Genomic DNA, 17989 nt, shown 5'->3' with positions numbered 1-17989 from the left:
TTCTTTGAATCCCATCTACTGCTTTTGGTGCTCTGGACATACTCTGCCATCTGCGGGACCACGCATAGACTTGGTGGCCATTTAGCTGCATGCAGGGCAGCACAGTGCCGCAGCAGTAGAGTTGCTGCCTTACAGCGCCAGAGATCCTGGTTCATCCTGACTATGGGTGCTGTCTGTATGGAGTTTGTACATTCCCTCTGTGACCGCGTGGGTTTTCTCTGGGTGCTCCGGTTTCCTCATTTCAAAGACGTTCAAGTTTGTAGGTTAAATGGCTTCTGTAAAATTGCAAATTGTCCCAAGTGTGTAGGATAATGCTAGTGTACGGGGATCACTGGTTGACGTACACTTGGTAGACCGAAGAGCTTGTTTCTGTGCTGCATCTATAACAAAACTAAATAAACTAAAACTTGTCCTCAATCACTCAACTGTCCACAACTGTTGGATTTCCCAGTTATTAACCCCCATTTTTGCTGCTCCATCTATGTGCACTAATATTTCCCAGTCACCCTGTTCCTTTCCCCTCCTTTGTACATTCATCTCCCATCCCAAATTCCTCATTTCCCTTTTCGTCTACTCTGCCCTCCCCTTCTCCTTCCCTTTGACGTTACATTTCACTTTTTGCTCCTTATCTTTGGTCTCTATTTACTTTTAGTAATTGTCACTTACTCCACCCATCTGCCAATTAACCCTCCCCCTATTTGCACCGATCACTTGCCAGGCCTTGTCTCTTGCAGTTTTTTTCCACCTTCGGTTTTTAGTTTGAGGAAGTGTCTTGATACAAAACGTCGCCTGTCAATTCCCATCCCAGGCATCTCTTGATACAAAACGTCGCCTGTCAATTCCCATCCCAGGCATCCCAAATGCTGCCTGACCTGCTGAGTTCCTCCAACACTGTGTTTTGCACAAGATTCCAACATCTGCAGTTCCTTGTGTCTCCAGGAATCCCTTCGCTCCATATCCGTGGCTGTGGCTGAAGGTATGTCAATGGTTGAGTCCTGTTTATCAATTGTTGAATAGCAAACAGGAAGATGTGGATGTTTGGTTGGTGGTGGACTTAGGCAGTTGGAGTTGGTGCCTGACGGCGCCCGTGATTTCTCTTGCAATTGTTCCTTAATATAGCAAGCCAAACTGCAGGCTCTTGAGACCCCTATCCATCTCTATAGCCTCTTTCCCGACGGTTCATTCTAACCGGGAATGAGAAAGTTGGGACATGCTTTCCGCAAGTTTCTTTTAAGAAAGGAAAACGTTCAAACAAACCATTGTGTGCATTGTGGCTCAGTGTGTTGATCCAACAGCTGCAGGAGAAATCAGCAGGTGTTTGACAACTTGCTGCACATGTTGCAACTTGTCTTCAAGGGTGAGAAAAAAAGTTAAAACGAGTGAAGGTAAATTATTACCTGGTCCTTGTTTTAATGAAGAAGTGCTAATGACTCCCAGTGTGTGTACAGAGTAATTAAAGGCAATCTAAATTAAACAAATGTTGCATGATAGGTATGCTTGATACTCAACAAATTAAATTAACACAATCACTATTTTAAGCACTCACTATGCGGTCATCATATAAGATGAATACAACTCTTTCCACAAAGTCTTTCTGTCTAAACGAGTTCAAAATATTATGCCTTTAATCTGTGTTACTGAATTCCTAGTGCAAACATTTGGAAATTGATTTTTAAATCAATCTGAACCATAAAATTGTTACATATTTGGATTCAAAAATCCGCAACGGTTCAACGTTTTTATCTGGCTGGAGGCCAGTGTTGGTGGATCTTTAGCGCAGGACTGTTGTTGATTATAATCAAGTTCCATGAAACTACACAAGTAATTTGGCTATTGCAGTAAGAACTAACAAATGATCACATGAACATTTGGACCACTTGTTGTAAAGTTCTCTGCTATTTTAATGGCTGTGGTAAACCACACGTCTCTTATTTTGTGATATTAAATAATACCGATTGGTGTTTATTTCTTTTACAATGCATTTACATGGATTAAGGATGTTAGGTTGAGATGGAAAAAACAGAAATACGTTTTTTTTTGTTGTATAACCTGACAATATTAAGTGGGGGAATTTTATCATTAGGATTTATACCTGATAGATGGGGAAATAGGCAGCACAAGGGAAATCGTTTGCGGCTTGCTTTGCAGCTCTCGCGACCCGAGTTCAACCCTGACTTCAGGTGCTGGCTGGTCTTTGCATGATTTCCCTGTGGGCTCATGGGTTTTCCCCAAGTGCTGTGGTTTCCTCCCTCGACCCAAAGATTTGTGGATTTGTAGGTTAATTGGCCCCTACTGCCACATACACCCCCCTCCCCTCCTCAATCTCTGCAGACATTTCACTGCCATCTGGAATAGATAATTATAAATATTAAAAATGCTGTAAAATAAATTTCTCCTTGCTTTAATCTGAGACTACGATTTTGGTTCTGAATTCTAATAAAAGTGAAATGAAGACAGCAGCCTCTTGGCATCCATCATACTACTTCCACATGTTTCAATCTCTTCTAAACTTCAGTCAAGGCTGTTGTACAACACACACTTCACTTCAGTAATTGATTTGCATAGTCAATTGCCTCCAAGGTACAGTGGCCTTGCTGTTATATCTGCTGCCCCACAACCAAGGTGAACCAGATTCAATCCTTATGTCAGGTGTAGCCTGTGTGGAGATTTCAAAACTTCTCCCTGTGATAGTGTGGGCTTCTGCACACATCCCAAAGATGTGCAGTTTGGTGACTATACATTGCGTACAGCACGTGGTAAGTGGTTGAATGTGGGGGAGGAGTTGATGGGAATTTGGGATGAATAAAATGCTTACTTCAGTTGGTAGACCTGTTGAGCCAAAGGGCCTGTTTCCAGGCTCTATCACTCTATAGGTGTAATCAAAATGGACCATAACTACAATGTACTTCCGGTTTAGTCTTACTAAAGCCTTGTTGCAAGTCCTTCTTGCAAATACTATCCAGCTCCTTGCACTGACGACCCAGGCTTTTATTATTCAGATAGATGATGGCAAATTTATATTTGACTCCAGTAACTCCTCTTTGCTCTGTTCTTGGTATTCCTATTCAAAATTGCTGATAATTAAAGAATTTGTATATACAACTGTGACAAAGATTGAGAGACAAATTTATTTTGCAAACAAGGATTTTTTCCCCTAAGTTTATTTTATTACATAAAATATCTATGCTAAAAGACAGCATCGCAATGACATAAAATATTGTTCTGCACCATTACTAAAACATATTTGATACTCATTACATGTGATTGTCAACAGCAACTACCCCGACAATATTTTACAGTATGCAACTGCATTGTATCCCTCTTTCTTCACAGTGTGCAAATATAAATCCCTATCATTCATAAAGAGTGATTCATCAATTGTCAGCCTAGCTTAGTTATTGACATTTAATTTTTTTGGGGGTTCTGCATTTACATTTATGAAAAAATACCTTTAGTTCATCAGCATTTATATATAGGATTACCAGCTACAAGCATTAATGTGCCTTTTAATAGCAGAATTACAGAAAATCACAATTGCACCAGTTCAACTGCATTTTATTTTTGAATAAGCAGTTAGGGGCTGTTAATTCCAGAGTTTTCAAGCAGTAAATAAGTATCATTTTATTTGGATTCTAACAATTTTTCCTGAATATCAGCAAATGTTAGTCAGTCTATTCATGCAAGATTTCTGTTGATCACAGACACATGAATGCAGGGGTTTGGTTCCTGCACATTGAACAGCTGATGAAAAAATCCATGTCATTAAGATTTATTTAACAGTTCCAGAGGAACCAAATAAAAGGATCAACAGTATACTCGAAGAAAAACAAACATCACAGACTTAAATATCCAAAAGAAGATGCTTTAAATCTGAAATTAAACAAACATATTTGAAATACTCAGCAGGTCAGACAGCATCGATAGAGAAGCAGCTAATGAAAGGCAATAAACAGTTCTGATGAAAGGGCATCAACATGAAATGATAACTCTTTTTCTATCTCCACAATGCTGTCTGACATGGTATTTCCAGAATCTTCCATTTTTATCACCAAAGTAATTTTGGTTAAAAAATTGATTTTGCATCTATCACTTGTACTATTTGTCTACCTACCATTAATACAATTTATCTATCTACCATTTGCAGATTTGTAAGAAACATTTTCTAATCCCTGTTCAAAGGATCAAAGACAGCTTATTTTGCTGGGCTATGGTATAATAACAACTTCAACTACCTCTGCACAGTGTCAGATTTATTTTCACTGGGGACATTACATTTTATGCTTGATATACAGTCAGTAAGGTCATAAAAGTGTATAAATTAGGAGCATTCAGCTCCTTGAAACTGTCCACCATTCATCAAGATCCTGGCTAAACACAACTTTCCTGCACTATCTCATCACATGATACCCAGAAATTTATAGATCTCTGTTTGGAATTAACACTATGACTGAGTTTCCACAGCCCTGTGGGGTAAAAAAACTTCCAAAGACTCCACTCTTTGAAAGAGGGATTTTCTCCTTCTTTCAAGTGGACTGTGACCACTGGTTCTAGACCCCCTCAGTCAGGTGAAGTATTATTACTGCACCACTCAGTTTCGGCCTGTAAGAATTTTGTCAATGAGATGAAATTTACTTTCCTAAACTCCAGAAAATGGAGGTCTAGTCTATTCAATCTGTGGCAGCTCCACCATCCCTGAAACCAGTTTGGTGAATCTTCACAGTACTTCATTTGTGAAAGTGCATCCTTTTTTGGGTATTGTGACCAAAACTGCACACAATACTTTAGATAGTCTCTTAATGCCTTTTATAATTGCGGTAAAATACTCAAATCTTCCTGCAATAACGGCCAATATACCATTTGCCTTCATAATTGCCTGCTACATTTCATATTAGCTCTGTGATTTGTTTACAAGGATATTCAAGTCCCTTTTCCAGCCAACATTTCTCAATTTGCCATTTAAGAAAAAGACACAACTTTTCTGTTTTGTCCAATGAGTGGATGGTCTATCAGTTTTGTACATTATATTTCATCTGATTTGCACATTGCTGCCAATATTCCCACCTTATCATCGCAATGTAACATTTGGTTTCACTCTGTCAAATCACTGATGTGGATTATTAAGTACCAACCCTGTAGTACCCACTGGTCAAAGCTTGCTAACCTGAGAAAGATCTGAACATTACCATTCATTCTTTCTGCCAGTTAACTAATTCTTAATTCATGCCTGTATATTATCCCCATTTCTTGTTGGCCAAATTCCTCTGTGGGATCTTATCAAAGGCTTTCTGAAAATATAAATCCACCTCATCCACATAGTCCCCTCTTATCTACTCCTCTAGTCACAATCTCAAAGAATTTGAAGTTCAGTCAAACATAAACAGGACAAAACTTGTACTGAAATGCATGTTAAAAAAACACCTCGGACATTTCAGCAATGTGGAAGAAAGGTTGAGTGATATTCTTTTACAAAAAAACTGAATTAGTTTAAAAAAAAGCCAGCATATGATTATAAAAGTTCAGTTGAACTCTTACATGGGTGAAATACTGGAAGTTACAGGTATGCTACACATTGCTAGTTTTAAGTGCAGTTCTCCCTGCAGTAAACTTATTTGTATGCTAAATCTTCTGTGTGTGGAATGTTCCTTCACGGTCAGAAAATCAAAGGATGGTGCAATCCCTCATTATCCTGTTAGTTATGCAAAATTTGAACAAGGAAATTATGTAGCACCACTGAGTTTCATTACGATGACAAAGATGTTGAAACATTCTGTTGTTATATATATTATCAACTCCCATATAGGAATAATGGGAACATTTACATTTTACTGAAGGCTCTCCTTTGCATAACAAATTAAGAACTGGAATTACACGAAGCTGCAGATGCTGGAATCTTGAGCAAAACACAAAGTACTGGAAGAACTCATTGGGCCGGGCAACATCTGTGGAGGGAAGGAGGTTGGGACCCTTCTTTGGACATTATAGTAGGGGGAAGAAAACCGGCGGGAATAAAAGAGGTGGTGGCAGAACAAAGATTGGCGAGTGATAGGTGGATACAGTTGGGGGGGGGGGGGGGGTTGGCAAATAGGTTGAGTAGGTGACAGGCTAGAGGTGAAAAGGAGTTAAAAGGGTGTTGGATAACCCAATGGTAAGAACATTGAATTCTCCAATTTCAAGTAATACCCCTCTATCTTTCTAATACCCTCCCCTCCCCACCCTGAGCGCACATTTTTCCACCTCCCACCCTCCCAATCACCAAGCTCTTATCCCCTCCTTTGTAAACTCATCTCTCATCCATGTCCCTGTCCCGTTCACCCATACCCCTCCCTCTAGCATTACATTTCACTCATCCTCCTCTCTACTTAGCTGATACTCCTTTGTCCCTTTTTGACCTTTAGCCTTTGTCACCCATTTGCCAACCTTCCCTCCCATCATCTGTTTCCACCTGTTATTTGCCAGACTTTGTACCGTTCCCATCTCTCTTTTTCAGCATTCTTCTCCCCCCCCCCCCCCCAATAAAAAATATTAAAGGGTCCCGACCAAAATGCCATCTGTCCATTCCCTCCACAGTTGCTGCTGGACCTGCTGAGTACCTCCAGTACCTTGTATTTTGCTTAATAACCGGAGTTTAAAAGAAGCAACATTTGAAAAGGGGAAATTAATGCAGAAAATATCAATAAATAATTATCAACAAGGCTAATTTTTCTAGTCCAAACCAGGGATAAAATTATTTGCATCTGAATACTAAGCCTCCTTGCTTTATAAACATGAAATATCAAATAATCTTTCAGAGAATGTTCTGTAGTTTTAGCTTATAAATAGTGCTTTAATGGGCAACTGAAGCCCCAGAAAATCTCAAAGGAAGTTGATAATGAAGAAAAGCGATGAAACTAAATGAAGTTTACTAAATAAAGTAAATGAGTACAAGTCCTCTAAACCCAACCATTTTCTTTTCCTGTAATGTCAAGATTAATCTTTTGTCGGACTTCAGAATTCAATAATGGTTGGAAAATTATACATTTTAACTACATTTTAAGTAAAGTAAATGGCATACATGTCATAGTAATACTCAAATACAACAGAGTTAGAATCCAATTCTAATTTATAATCTGAATTGCATTTTAGTACTTTCAACTTCTTAGCTTCCATAACACTCTGATAAGAGCCAGTAACTTTCCCTCATTGCAACCAAGACACAAAATGTCTGGGGAGAATTTTACTTTGTATCATCTCCTGACCTGACTTGGATCTGGAATGTTTCAAGTTCAGGGCCTCATTTCAAATTAGGTTGTTTTTCTCATTTACATAATATCAGAGGGCTTTAGAGAGCAGTTATACTGCATGATGCAGTTATACTGCATGATGTGGGTTTACAAGGAGAATAGCTATTGTTTACATCCTAATTCTTTTGGCTCCATTGTAAACCCACACTTAACTATTCTTGGCAACCTCCATTAGGCCCTGAGGGACCTGCCTGTGAGGCTATGATACAGCCAGGCAAACTCTGTTAAGCATCTCTCCTGGCCAATTTTGCAAAATATTGGGACCCATCAGCATACTGACACTGACTATTTTGAAAAAGCTTCCTAGTATTAGTCATCAGCTGGGTAAGAGACAGTTATAATTTCCTGTCTCCATATCCAGTGGAGAATGCAGTGCAAGTTATTTCTTCTTTTCACCCAAATCTTTCTCCTCTCATTTCTAATTGGTAATCCATCTTAAAGTCTTATTGAGAGTGGACTAACATTGAGACAAGACAACATGCTACCACAATCGCTACATGTAAACAGAAAATCATTACTGTCAATAATACATTGTGAACTGCACTTGGAAGGGCAAAGAGCAGTGTGCAATAATTTGCTAAGTTTAATTGAATTGATGATTTTTTAAAAATTGCCTTCTAAAAAAATGATACATTTTAGTTTAAGTTTCATAATTGATCACACATACTGACTAATTTTAAACTGAAAATACCATTAAATGTGGTACACAAATCTGAAAAAATGGGAGAAAAATAAATTGCTCTAAGGCTTGAACTTGGATGTCAACCTGCTCACTGGCTGCAGTGCATATGGGCTCTCTAATTTGATTCAGGGATCTTTTTTATCAACATTCACAATCATTACATTTTATAAAATACACTTTTATATATAGCTCTCATTTAATGTAATAGAACATAAGAGAATTTGATAAAATATCTGAGCATTCAAAGTAGATTCCAACTGTCAATATTTAATCACTCACTAAATATGGTTTTACTTGAGAAGAAGGACTGGAACATTCAAGCATCTGCCTAATTGGGAAAGGTCTTTGTAGACGTTGAGTCAGGAAAGTGACTATAAAGTGACTTTCTTTTTAAAACCTTAATTCTATTGAGATCCAGTAGCAGACTACAATAAAGATAAATATATTAATTACCATTGCTCCTCCAAAATCTCTGTATTGTATTCTATGATAAAAAGAATTCTAACAATTTAAACTCACGACAGGTTATTAAGCCACATTTTTCCATTTTGGTAATGAAAATGGACATTATCTATCTCCAGCCATGTTAGATCAATGGCCAATGGAGTATTTTGTATCTTGGCACATTAGGGCCGATATAAATATTTGTTGGTGGGAAACAGTTAGACAGGTACATGGATTGGACAGGTTTGGAGGGATATGGACCAAACACAGGCAGATGGGACTAGTGTAGCTGGGACATGTTGGTCAGTGTGGGCAAGTTGGGCCAAAGGGCCTGTTTCCACACTGTATCACACTATGACTATGACATGAAGAGATTTCAGAACAGATACTTGAGAATTGTATGGTTTACACATTTTATCAAAGAGACGAATGCCCAGAAATTCATACCTGGTCTGTAGTGCAAAAAGCTCCTTATCGTCACATCAGTGAATTGTATCCTGCCTCTGAAGTTCATTGTATCGATATCATTGGAATGAATTGGAGAGGCAGAGCTCAATGTGCTTAAACAAACTACACAGCACCTTCAGTCCTAGAACCTTGAAATGAATTTCTGAGCAGCGGTTAAGTGTAAAGATTTTGGGAAGTAGTTCCAGAGCTTAGGTTTTTATCAAAGAAAGGCACAGCTGTCGGTTGTGGAGTGATTAAATCAGAGATGCTCAAGAGACCAAAATTCAAGGAGTGCAGATAGAGGTGGGAAAGGCCAGTGGGCAATTTGTTAAATTAACATGTGAATTTGTAAGTCAGGCATTGTGTAACTATGCACCAGCACTGGTCAATGTTTTCAGGGGTGAATGACAACTTGGACTTACTGCAAATAATGGGCAATAGAAGCTTGAGCCTGTTAAAGTTTAAAAGTAACAAAGATGAGGGTTTCTGTATGTGAGATACAAGTAATGTTCCTAAGGAAATAGGATGTCATGGCAATGGCACAGAAATGTAGTTTTTAACTAGTCTTGGGTCAAATATCACACCAAGGGCATGAATGGTCTAGTTCAGCCTTGGGTAGTTCCCAGGGACCAAGATGGAGCTGCGGGTCTTTAAAGTATCTCTTTAGTGCTAATGCTGGTAACCAAAGCCAAATTTCAACAACCCAAACTGAACAGTTGGTAAATAATTTTGATACAAGTGCTATAGAGTAAATTAAACACTTTTCTTTCTTTAGTATACTGCATTCCACTTCTGTTCCCTATAGTATAAAGGATGTTCAATTTTAGTCATCATGTTGATTCACTAAAACCTCAACAGCACATTTTTTTTTGTCATTTAAGTATTAGAAAAAGTTACAATTTAAAAAGTACAAACATTCAAATTGGACATACAAGCCATTTAAAGACCACATGACAAGAAAGCAAATTGATCAGTAGCGCATACTTTAAACTTACAAGCAACTAATGCAAGATATTTCCACATAACATTCAAGCTCATACATGAACCATTTCTCTGCAGGCAGCATAGACTCTAATAGATATACAATGAAAAATACTAGTTTATAAATCTATGTATAAAGAGTAGAGCAAAATTCACTCTATGGAATATTTCTGTAGAGATTTAACAGCTTCTTAAACAGAACACAACCCATTTTCGTACAGTGCAAACTTCAGGCTCTTTTGCCACATTTTGTCAATGCTATCTTCCTTTACACAATGGACATTACAGTACAAACATACTGTCATATTTACATAACAATTAAATATTTATAATTTAAAAATGATTGTAATAAGATTGGAAAGGTGACTTTAGCTTCATTTTAAATTCTATTTTTCAAGTGGTCATTTTTATTAAAAATATCAAGGAAATATCATAAATTTCATTAACTGTGCAAACATCTGGTATGATTCTATCAAAGTGGCTTGTTTTCCTTAGTTATATCATTCAATACTAGTTGATGTACTTTGCATATAAAAATTAGAGTTCTGGCTCCCTACACAGTTTATTTCAGCCTGATTGTCTGTGCATTCAATATTCTTAACCTTTGTTCAGCTAAGTCATGACTATTGGGCATTTGGATTTGCTATCTATTATTTTACAAAGGCATTCAACGTGACCACAATGAACTGACAAAGTATGCAATATTCCAATCAAGCTCTGTTAGAGGGGCAAGGCTTTTTAAAATTTTAGATATATTTTTTCTCAAAAGTACTGCTTAATCACTTAATACCCTTCATGCTTACACCCCTCAAGATCCTCCCCCTTACTTCTCCCTCTTCATCTCATTTAGATACAAATAGTTTTATTGTAGGTTTCTTGCTGTAAGATTTGTTTTACGCAGAAGATATTTCAGGATGGAAAAAAAAATCACGAACACAATAGCTTAGATTCAGTGGTGCCAGAAGCAACCTTACATTTCGTAAGTCTGGCTACTTTTTTGTTAAGTTCTGCACCAAACTTCAATTTTCCATTGATATGTTCCTGCCAGATAATAAAAGAAAGTTGTATTGAAAGCTTCACTCCATCAGCAAAATATTACCAGCAGAATATGGGAAAATGGTCTCATAAAAATACTAAATCCACAAGGCTTATGATCCTGATGTCCTTGTCAGCAATGTTGATCAAGAACTATTGTATTTGAAGAGTATGCATTACTGATACTTGTGAACTATATACATGGCACTATAAGAACCTCAATATCAAGGCATTTAACATTTGCCATTTTTGACGCTATTATTTATTCCCACAGTTTGAAGAGATAAAGCTGAAGAGTTTATAGCTCCACTCACAGGAGGCATGAAAGCACCACTTGCAAACTGATTAGCACCATATACATGAGAGCTCTCTCAAGCTGTGGGGAATTGTTTATGATAATTAGAAATGGATAAAAGCTAAATAAAAGATTACTTCAGTTTATCTATTTGGTATGACGTGGATTTTGCACAGGCACATTCCCAATTAAAAAAAAGTTCCTGAAAAACAACTTTCAGTTGGCAACATACAGACAAATTCTATTCCATTTTTGACATCAGTGGAATACCTAAGGCCATGCTGCTTGATGATTTCATTCTTTTTTTGCTCAATAATGATTTTGGTGTTGAGGGAAGGATGTTTTTCTACTGCTGGTCATTGTAAAATACTTTCAGGAAAGATGCAGCATAGCCATAGCCAGGTGTGAGCTCTTTTCCAATCCCCGATATATCTCAACTCCGAGCTTTGAAAATAAATCCTTATGGCCAAAACGTGAATGTTTCTGCCTAAACTCTGTCTGTCTCTTCAATTTGTCTGATTGGAACTGTTGTGCAAAATCTGTACGACACGTGCTGCTAGAATTGGCAACCTGGTTGAGAATGCTGTTGGATAATATGTTAGTACGTTGATCAAACCTTTATTCTTATGTGTACAAAATGGTGTAAAATGCTAGTTTACTCATGTTTGTTCAATCTACACAATCAACTGCATCTGTATTTCCCTTAATTAACTGCATCTGTATTTCCCTTAATTAGCGGCCTTGGGTACTTGCACAGACAGTAAATAAATAATGATAGTGTTATAGTTCAGATGTTCGTGGAGGAGGGAGACTCCAGCAGTCAGCTTCTTAATATTTAAATTTTGGTTCCAGTTAAAGAACATGACTTAACTTTTCACTTCAGAGCTATTCTGAAATTTCCCTAAGGATATTGAATCAGTTAAGCTTTAGGCAATAGTGACTTATCTGCAACTGTAACTGCAGAGCATTTAGTCATATCAAATTCCATAAAGATCCATGCAGGAGAAAACTGGTACGATACTGGAGTTTGGAATTCCTTACCACAAAACAATATTCTACCATATTGTCCCATCTGAAAACAAACATGAACAGCATCAGTCCACAAGATAAGTGAAAATGTGCACAAAAAAGCTACGTTCACAAAATCACCAGTACCCGCATAAATGGAATGTTTTCCAACATTTCTGGAAAAAGGTATTCTGCGAAGTGCAATTAAACATCGCTCAGTAGTGCTAATGCAGTTTACAGATAGTGACAGACAGGTAGTGTAGCTGTTCAAAATTAATTTCCTAATCTTCAAAGACCTCCAGGAATAATGGTGGAAAAAGTTCTGTTGGACATTCCACTTTCATATGAAGAAAGCGACTTGCATGGCAGGCTCCAATCATTCGCAGGTCTGTCACCTTCATCAGTAGTTTTGGCCAAAAGTGGGCAACATTGTGTTTCCGATAATTAATGTAATGTTCAAAAGCAAGGAGGAAGAACTCCTGGATTTTCTCTATCTTGTCTATGCTTGTAAGGCCAGGTCGATCTACACAAAAAACAAGGAGGAGCGACCATTAGGAAAGCTAGCAGAAAAATGTTAATTTTTTAATACAACCTGAACCATAAGTAAGTAATGAGGTGATGATACCAACAAACGTTCTTCTAAAATATACTTTGGTAGAACAACTTTAATGGAATGTATTCAAAATTGGGTAGTTATAAGCACACTAAATCCAGCACAACTTGTTATGTCACGAAGCAGGAACATCTGGGTTATGAATAAAATATGGTATTGTACATTTATCTGAGGTTGAATATTTTCACAACCAGCAATTGAGCGATTAGATTTCTCCGTCTCCAAACATCTTCAGCCAAGATTTATAGATGTTATCCCTTGTATGGTAACCAGACTGTGAATACAGGTGGTGCTAATGGAGGAAGGATGGTCTTCTTCCTATGTAGGCTCTTTTTTTAAATTAGCTGTGTACACCTGACGTCAGAGGACAAGGACAGGATCTGCCTGTAATTGTATATCATGTAATCTAACGGTCAATGCACAGGTTATGATGTGTGATGATATGCAAATGCCTCAAAATTCAATAGGATGATTAAATTAGACTGAATGAACCAATTGACAAGATAATCTTGTGGGGAAAATAGCTGAGGGTTCTATGCTTTTTGCAGTGTCTATTGACGGCAAACAAGAAAGCAATTGAAAACCAAATAAGGGCAAAATTGCAAATGCTCTGTAGTCATCAATACGAAAATGTTCTTTCTGTCTTTGACAGATTTGCCAGTCATAAAACCTAATTAGTTTCATGGAACAGCATAGCACAGAAACAGGCCCTTCAGCCTACAATGTACATGCCAAACATGATGCCTAATTAAAATAAACTCCTTTGCCTGCATGTGATCCATATCCATCCATTCCCTAGTTCCTTGATTTACTTCATTCTATGTTGCTTTGAAATGAAATTGCATGAACATATCCAATTCATGCTGGTGTCTTGTCCTATTCTTGTTCAAACGATTGACTGGAGGTCCACAAGTTTCCACTTTGAAGAGACCTGCCTCATCTGCTCTTCCTCCTCATTTTTTTCATCAGAATATCTGCTTTCCATTGGAGAATAGGTCCGATCTAGACTCTGTTGAATACATTGTAAATTGCTTGTTTTCTTTCTCAACAGCTGCATGTTTTAAAATCTGGAAGCAACACCCTACGTCCTGGCCACATTGATCACACGCCCAAAATGTCTGAGATTATCCATAAACGCATTGATGCAGAAACACAACCTGGTGTTGTTGGTGTATTATACTGTATGCTTCCTGTTGGGATTAAGACAATTTTAGGATAAAAAATGAATTGAGCATGTACTAATATTTAAAATGCTGCTTCAGACCTGTGCATATTAGATTGAATGGTTAGGTAATGTAAATGTTGTAGAATGTTTTTATACGATGGTCTAGGAAAAGGCATGTACCTGAAGACATCAAAAGCACAGCTTGGAGTAGAGCCACCTCACTGTCATCCAAGTTGAATGTAGACAATGATATTCCCAGATCAAAGATTGCATCAGATACAACCCCAAGGCCGCCGTTTTTTAACTGTTCTCTTTTTACAGCTATCTCACCATTCAAAGTTAAAGTCTCACTCTCAGAGTCATAACGGACTGCTGCCCTGAGGGACATGATTTCCATACAACAGCCTTTCAGAAGGATTATCTGGTCTTCACACGGCAGCTAGAAAACAAAAAAGACATTAGTGTACGTCACCGTCAAGCATCTAAATGGCAAGTTTAATTCTACATTTAAAATCACTATGTTCTTGTTGAAACTATAGAACAAGTGAAAGAGAATCAACCCACAAATTAATCAACTGAAGAGCAGTCCTGAGGGAAACATGCTCAGAATTTCTATCACTTACATATGATGTGAGATAGGAAGCTACATTTGTTTTTCATTCAATTTTTCTCCTCTTTTGAGTGTGCTCACTTTACCACAGAACTGCTTCAAATACATCTGCACAATTGTATTTCACCAGCTGGATGAAGTCTAAAGTAGAGCATGAAACAGCCTGTTTGCATGTCTGAAGCCAACATTAGAGTAACCTCATCAAAAAACTGCAGATGCTGGAAATCTAAAAAGAAAACAGAAAAAGCTAGAAACACTCGGCAGGTCAGGTAACATTTGTGGAAAGAGAAACAGGGAACATGTCAGGTCAATGACCTTTTTTTCCTCTCCTTCCCAGTTCTAATGAAAACACAGTTTAAGCTGCAAAGAGAGTGGAGGCCACAATGGATGGGAATAACTATGCTAAGGTGAGGCTACAATCACAGTGGCAATAGGTTGTAGAAGCCATCAGCCTGCGGATTAATGGGGCAATTGGATTGGGAGAAATTTGTACAGCTAAGTGAGAACACAAAGGAATATTGTAAATATCCAGTTTATGGAACAAGAAGACCCAGCAGGACATACTGTGCCACTGGAGAGAGAGAAAACTGAGGCAATACCACGGATGAATGACTGGCAGAAATGAGGGACTGTTTAGATTTCACAGTGGTGGGAAGAGGTGAAAAGACAGATGTTGCATCCTCTGCGGTTGTTTTGATGCCACACCAGTGGCCTCGTACATGGTTACAACAAGGCCAAAGGTAAGTCTGAGGAACAACACCTCATCTTCTGTGTGGGCATGTTGCAGTCTTGCGGATTCTGTATCAAATTCTACAAGTTCAGTTAACGTATTTCACTGTTTGTATCAGAAGTAGTTACCTCTGCTGTAAACCATCCATTGGTGACATATAGTCTCTCTCCCTCCACCAGCATCCCCTGACCTACACGGTATGCTCTGCAGCCTTACATCTCACATTTTTTACATTCCTTTCTCTGCATTCTCCCTCTCCAACTATTCTCATTTACTGCTTTTCTTTGCATTCTCTCTCTTTAACTACCTCATTAGCCCATTGACCTGATTATTTTGTCTACAAGATGCCTTGGCATCTCTGGCCTCATTCCAACACGTATATTTCCAGTATCCATTCCTCGCCCACCCTCTCTGTAACTTAAATCTACTGTTTTCTCTTCAGCTCACTTCTGATGTTGTCATTATCACTGTTTCGCTTTTCACAGGTGCTGCCCTGCTGAGTGTTTTCAGAATTCTGTGTTTTTATTACAAAAACATCTCGTTTTGTGGACACACTGATGATTGCATCCATGATTTATATGCAAGATCCCTTTGAATATTATGAAAATTAGTCAATAATCTGGTAAGAAATGTAAAAAAAAGATTAAAATCTTCTCTCAAAATATGAAAAAAAGACAAACTAAAGTTATTGTCAGTCCTTTATTTAATGAGACAGGAGAAATTATATTGAGGAATATAAAAAAGTAGAGAAATAAAATGTCTAGAGTGAATGGGGAACTCAAATAAATTGGGAATAGTTAACGAAAAAGCATTGGAGAAATGAAGGGACAGTAAGGTGATAAATCCTCAAGCTCTCATAATCTTCATCGTTCAGACTTTGATGCTGGAAGTTATTATTGAGGAGATGGTAACAGGACAAAGTAAAACACAATTGGATTGAGCGGATGGATTCATGAATGGGAATTCATGCAAAATCATCTACTTTGCATTATATTTTAAACAATTAGAGAGATTGAAGAATGTTGCTAATCTGGGGGACATGAGTGTCCTCTACACATGATCCTCTCAAAATCAACACATGGGCACAGCAAGCAATGAATGTGGGGAATTTTATGTTGGCCTTTATTGCAAGATGATTTGAGTACAAGAGTTGGAATATCTTGTTCCAATTATCAAGGACCCTGTTAAGATTACATCTGGAAAACTGTTTACAGGTCACCCAACCTTATCTCGGGATAGAGGGAGTGCAGCCAAGGAACACAAGATTGATTCCTGAAATGGCAGGTTTGTTGGATGAGGAATGATTAAGTAGGCTTGGCCTATGCCCTCAAGAGTTTAGAAGAATGTAAATTGACCATTGAAATGCAGAAAATTGATAAATCACCTGATGGAGTAGATGTAGGTTTGATGTTTCCTGTAGTTGGGGTGTCTGGAACTGGGTCATAGCCTCAAAATAAGTTGTTGTCAGGACAGGTTTAGGTTTATTATAGTCATGTGTACTGCAGAACAGTCAAAAGCTTTGCTTTGCATACTGTGCTCTATGATAATCCACAACACTGGTGCCCTGCAAGAATGCATTCCCAGCCCTCTGCTTTACTCCTTATACACCCACAACTGTGCAGCCAAATACAAATCCAATTCAATTTACAAATTCGTAGACAATACCACCATAGTGAACCTCGTATTTCATGCCAAGACAACAACCTTTCCTTCAATGTCAGCAAGACAAAGGAGATAGTGATCGACTTCAGGAAGCGAAGCAGCACACATATCCTGGTATGGCTGAAAGTTTCAAGTTCCGAAGAGTAAATATCACCAGCCATATCAAAGCAATGGCTAAGAAAGCAAACAAACGTTTCTACTTCTTTAGAAAGCTTAGGAAGTTCGGCATGTCCCCAACAATTCTCACCAATTTCTACAGATGTGCTGTAGAAAACATTTTATCAGGATGCATCACAGCATGGTTCCTGAACAGCTCCATCCAAGACCGCAATAAATTGCAGAGTTGTGAACACAGCCCAGACCATTGCACAAACCAACCTCCCTTCGATTGACTCCATCTACACCTCATGCAAGGCCACCAGAGTAATCACGGATCAGTCTCACCCTGGTCATTCCCACTGCTCCCGTCTCCCATCAGGTGTGAAAACGCATACCTCCAGATTCAGGGACCGTTTCTTCGCCAGCTGTTATCAGGCAACTGAACCATCCTATCGCCAACCAGAGAGCGGTCTTGAGCTGCCATCTACCTCATTGGAGACTCTTGCACTATCTTTAATAAGACGATACTGGACTTTATCTTGCACTAAATATGATTCCCTTAATCCTGCATCTGTACATTGTGGATGGCTTGATTGTAATCATGTATAGTTTTTTGATGACTGGATAGAACGCGACAAATAAGGCTTTTCACTGTACCTCGCTACGCGTGATAATGATAAACTATCCAAACATTGGATACATCATACAAAAATACAATCAAGTCAAACTCAAGTACAATGGATAGAGCAAAGGGAAAGGTACAGTGCAGAATATAGTTTTCAGCATTTTAGCACTTCAGTTTCACATACAAAGTCCAATGTCTGCAATAGAGTAGAGGTGAATTGTACAGTACCCAAGCCTTTGGAAGCACCATTTAGAAGCCGGACAACAGAAGGGAAGACGCTATTCCTGCGTCTGGCGGTGCATGCTTTCAAGCT

At 38.2% G+C, this 17989-nt stretch overlaps 1 protein-coding gene across 9 annotated transcripts in view; it reads right to left on the bottom strand.

Moving 5' to 3' along the window:
• Window positions 1–6327: 6327 nt before the first annotated feature.
• thrb (thyroid hormone receptor beta) overlaps window positions 6328–17989 on the bottom strand; it is a 137120-nt gene continuing 125458 nt past the window's right edge. For 8 of the 9 annotated variants that reach the window (XM_078421097.1, XM_078421065.1, XM_078421088.1 and 5 more), the window contains 2 exons: window positions 14131–14389; window positions 6328–12695 (listed from right to left, as the gene is read on the bottom strand). In XM_078421097.1, coding sequence (XP_078277223.1) covers window positions 12454–12695; window positions 14131–14389 — 501 coding nt within the window. In that variant the 3' untranslated portion in view covers window positions 6328–12453. The remainder of the gene's footprint in view (window positions 12696–14130; window positions 14390–17989) is intronic. The other variant, XM_078421135.1, reaches the window with a different exon arrangement.

This window comes from Rhinoraja longicauda, chromosome 2 (assembly GCF_053455715.1).
Source record: "Rhinoraja longicauda isolate Sanriku21f chromosome 2, sRhiLon1.1, whole genome shotgun sequence".
NCBI classification, from domain to species: domain Eukaryota; kingdom Metazoa; phylum Chordata; class Chondrichthyes; order Rajiformes; family Arhynchobatidae; genus Rhinoraja; species Rhinoraja longicauda.
The sequence above is the reverse complement of the archived record's forward strand: the minus strand, read 5'-3'. Positions and strand labels throughout refer to the sequence as shown.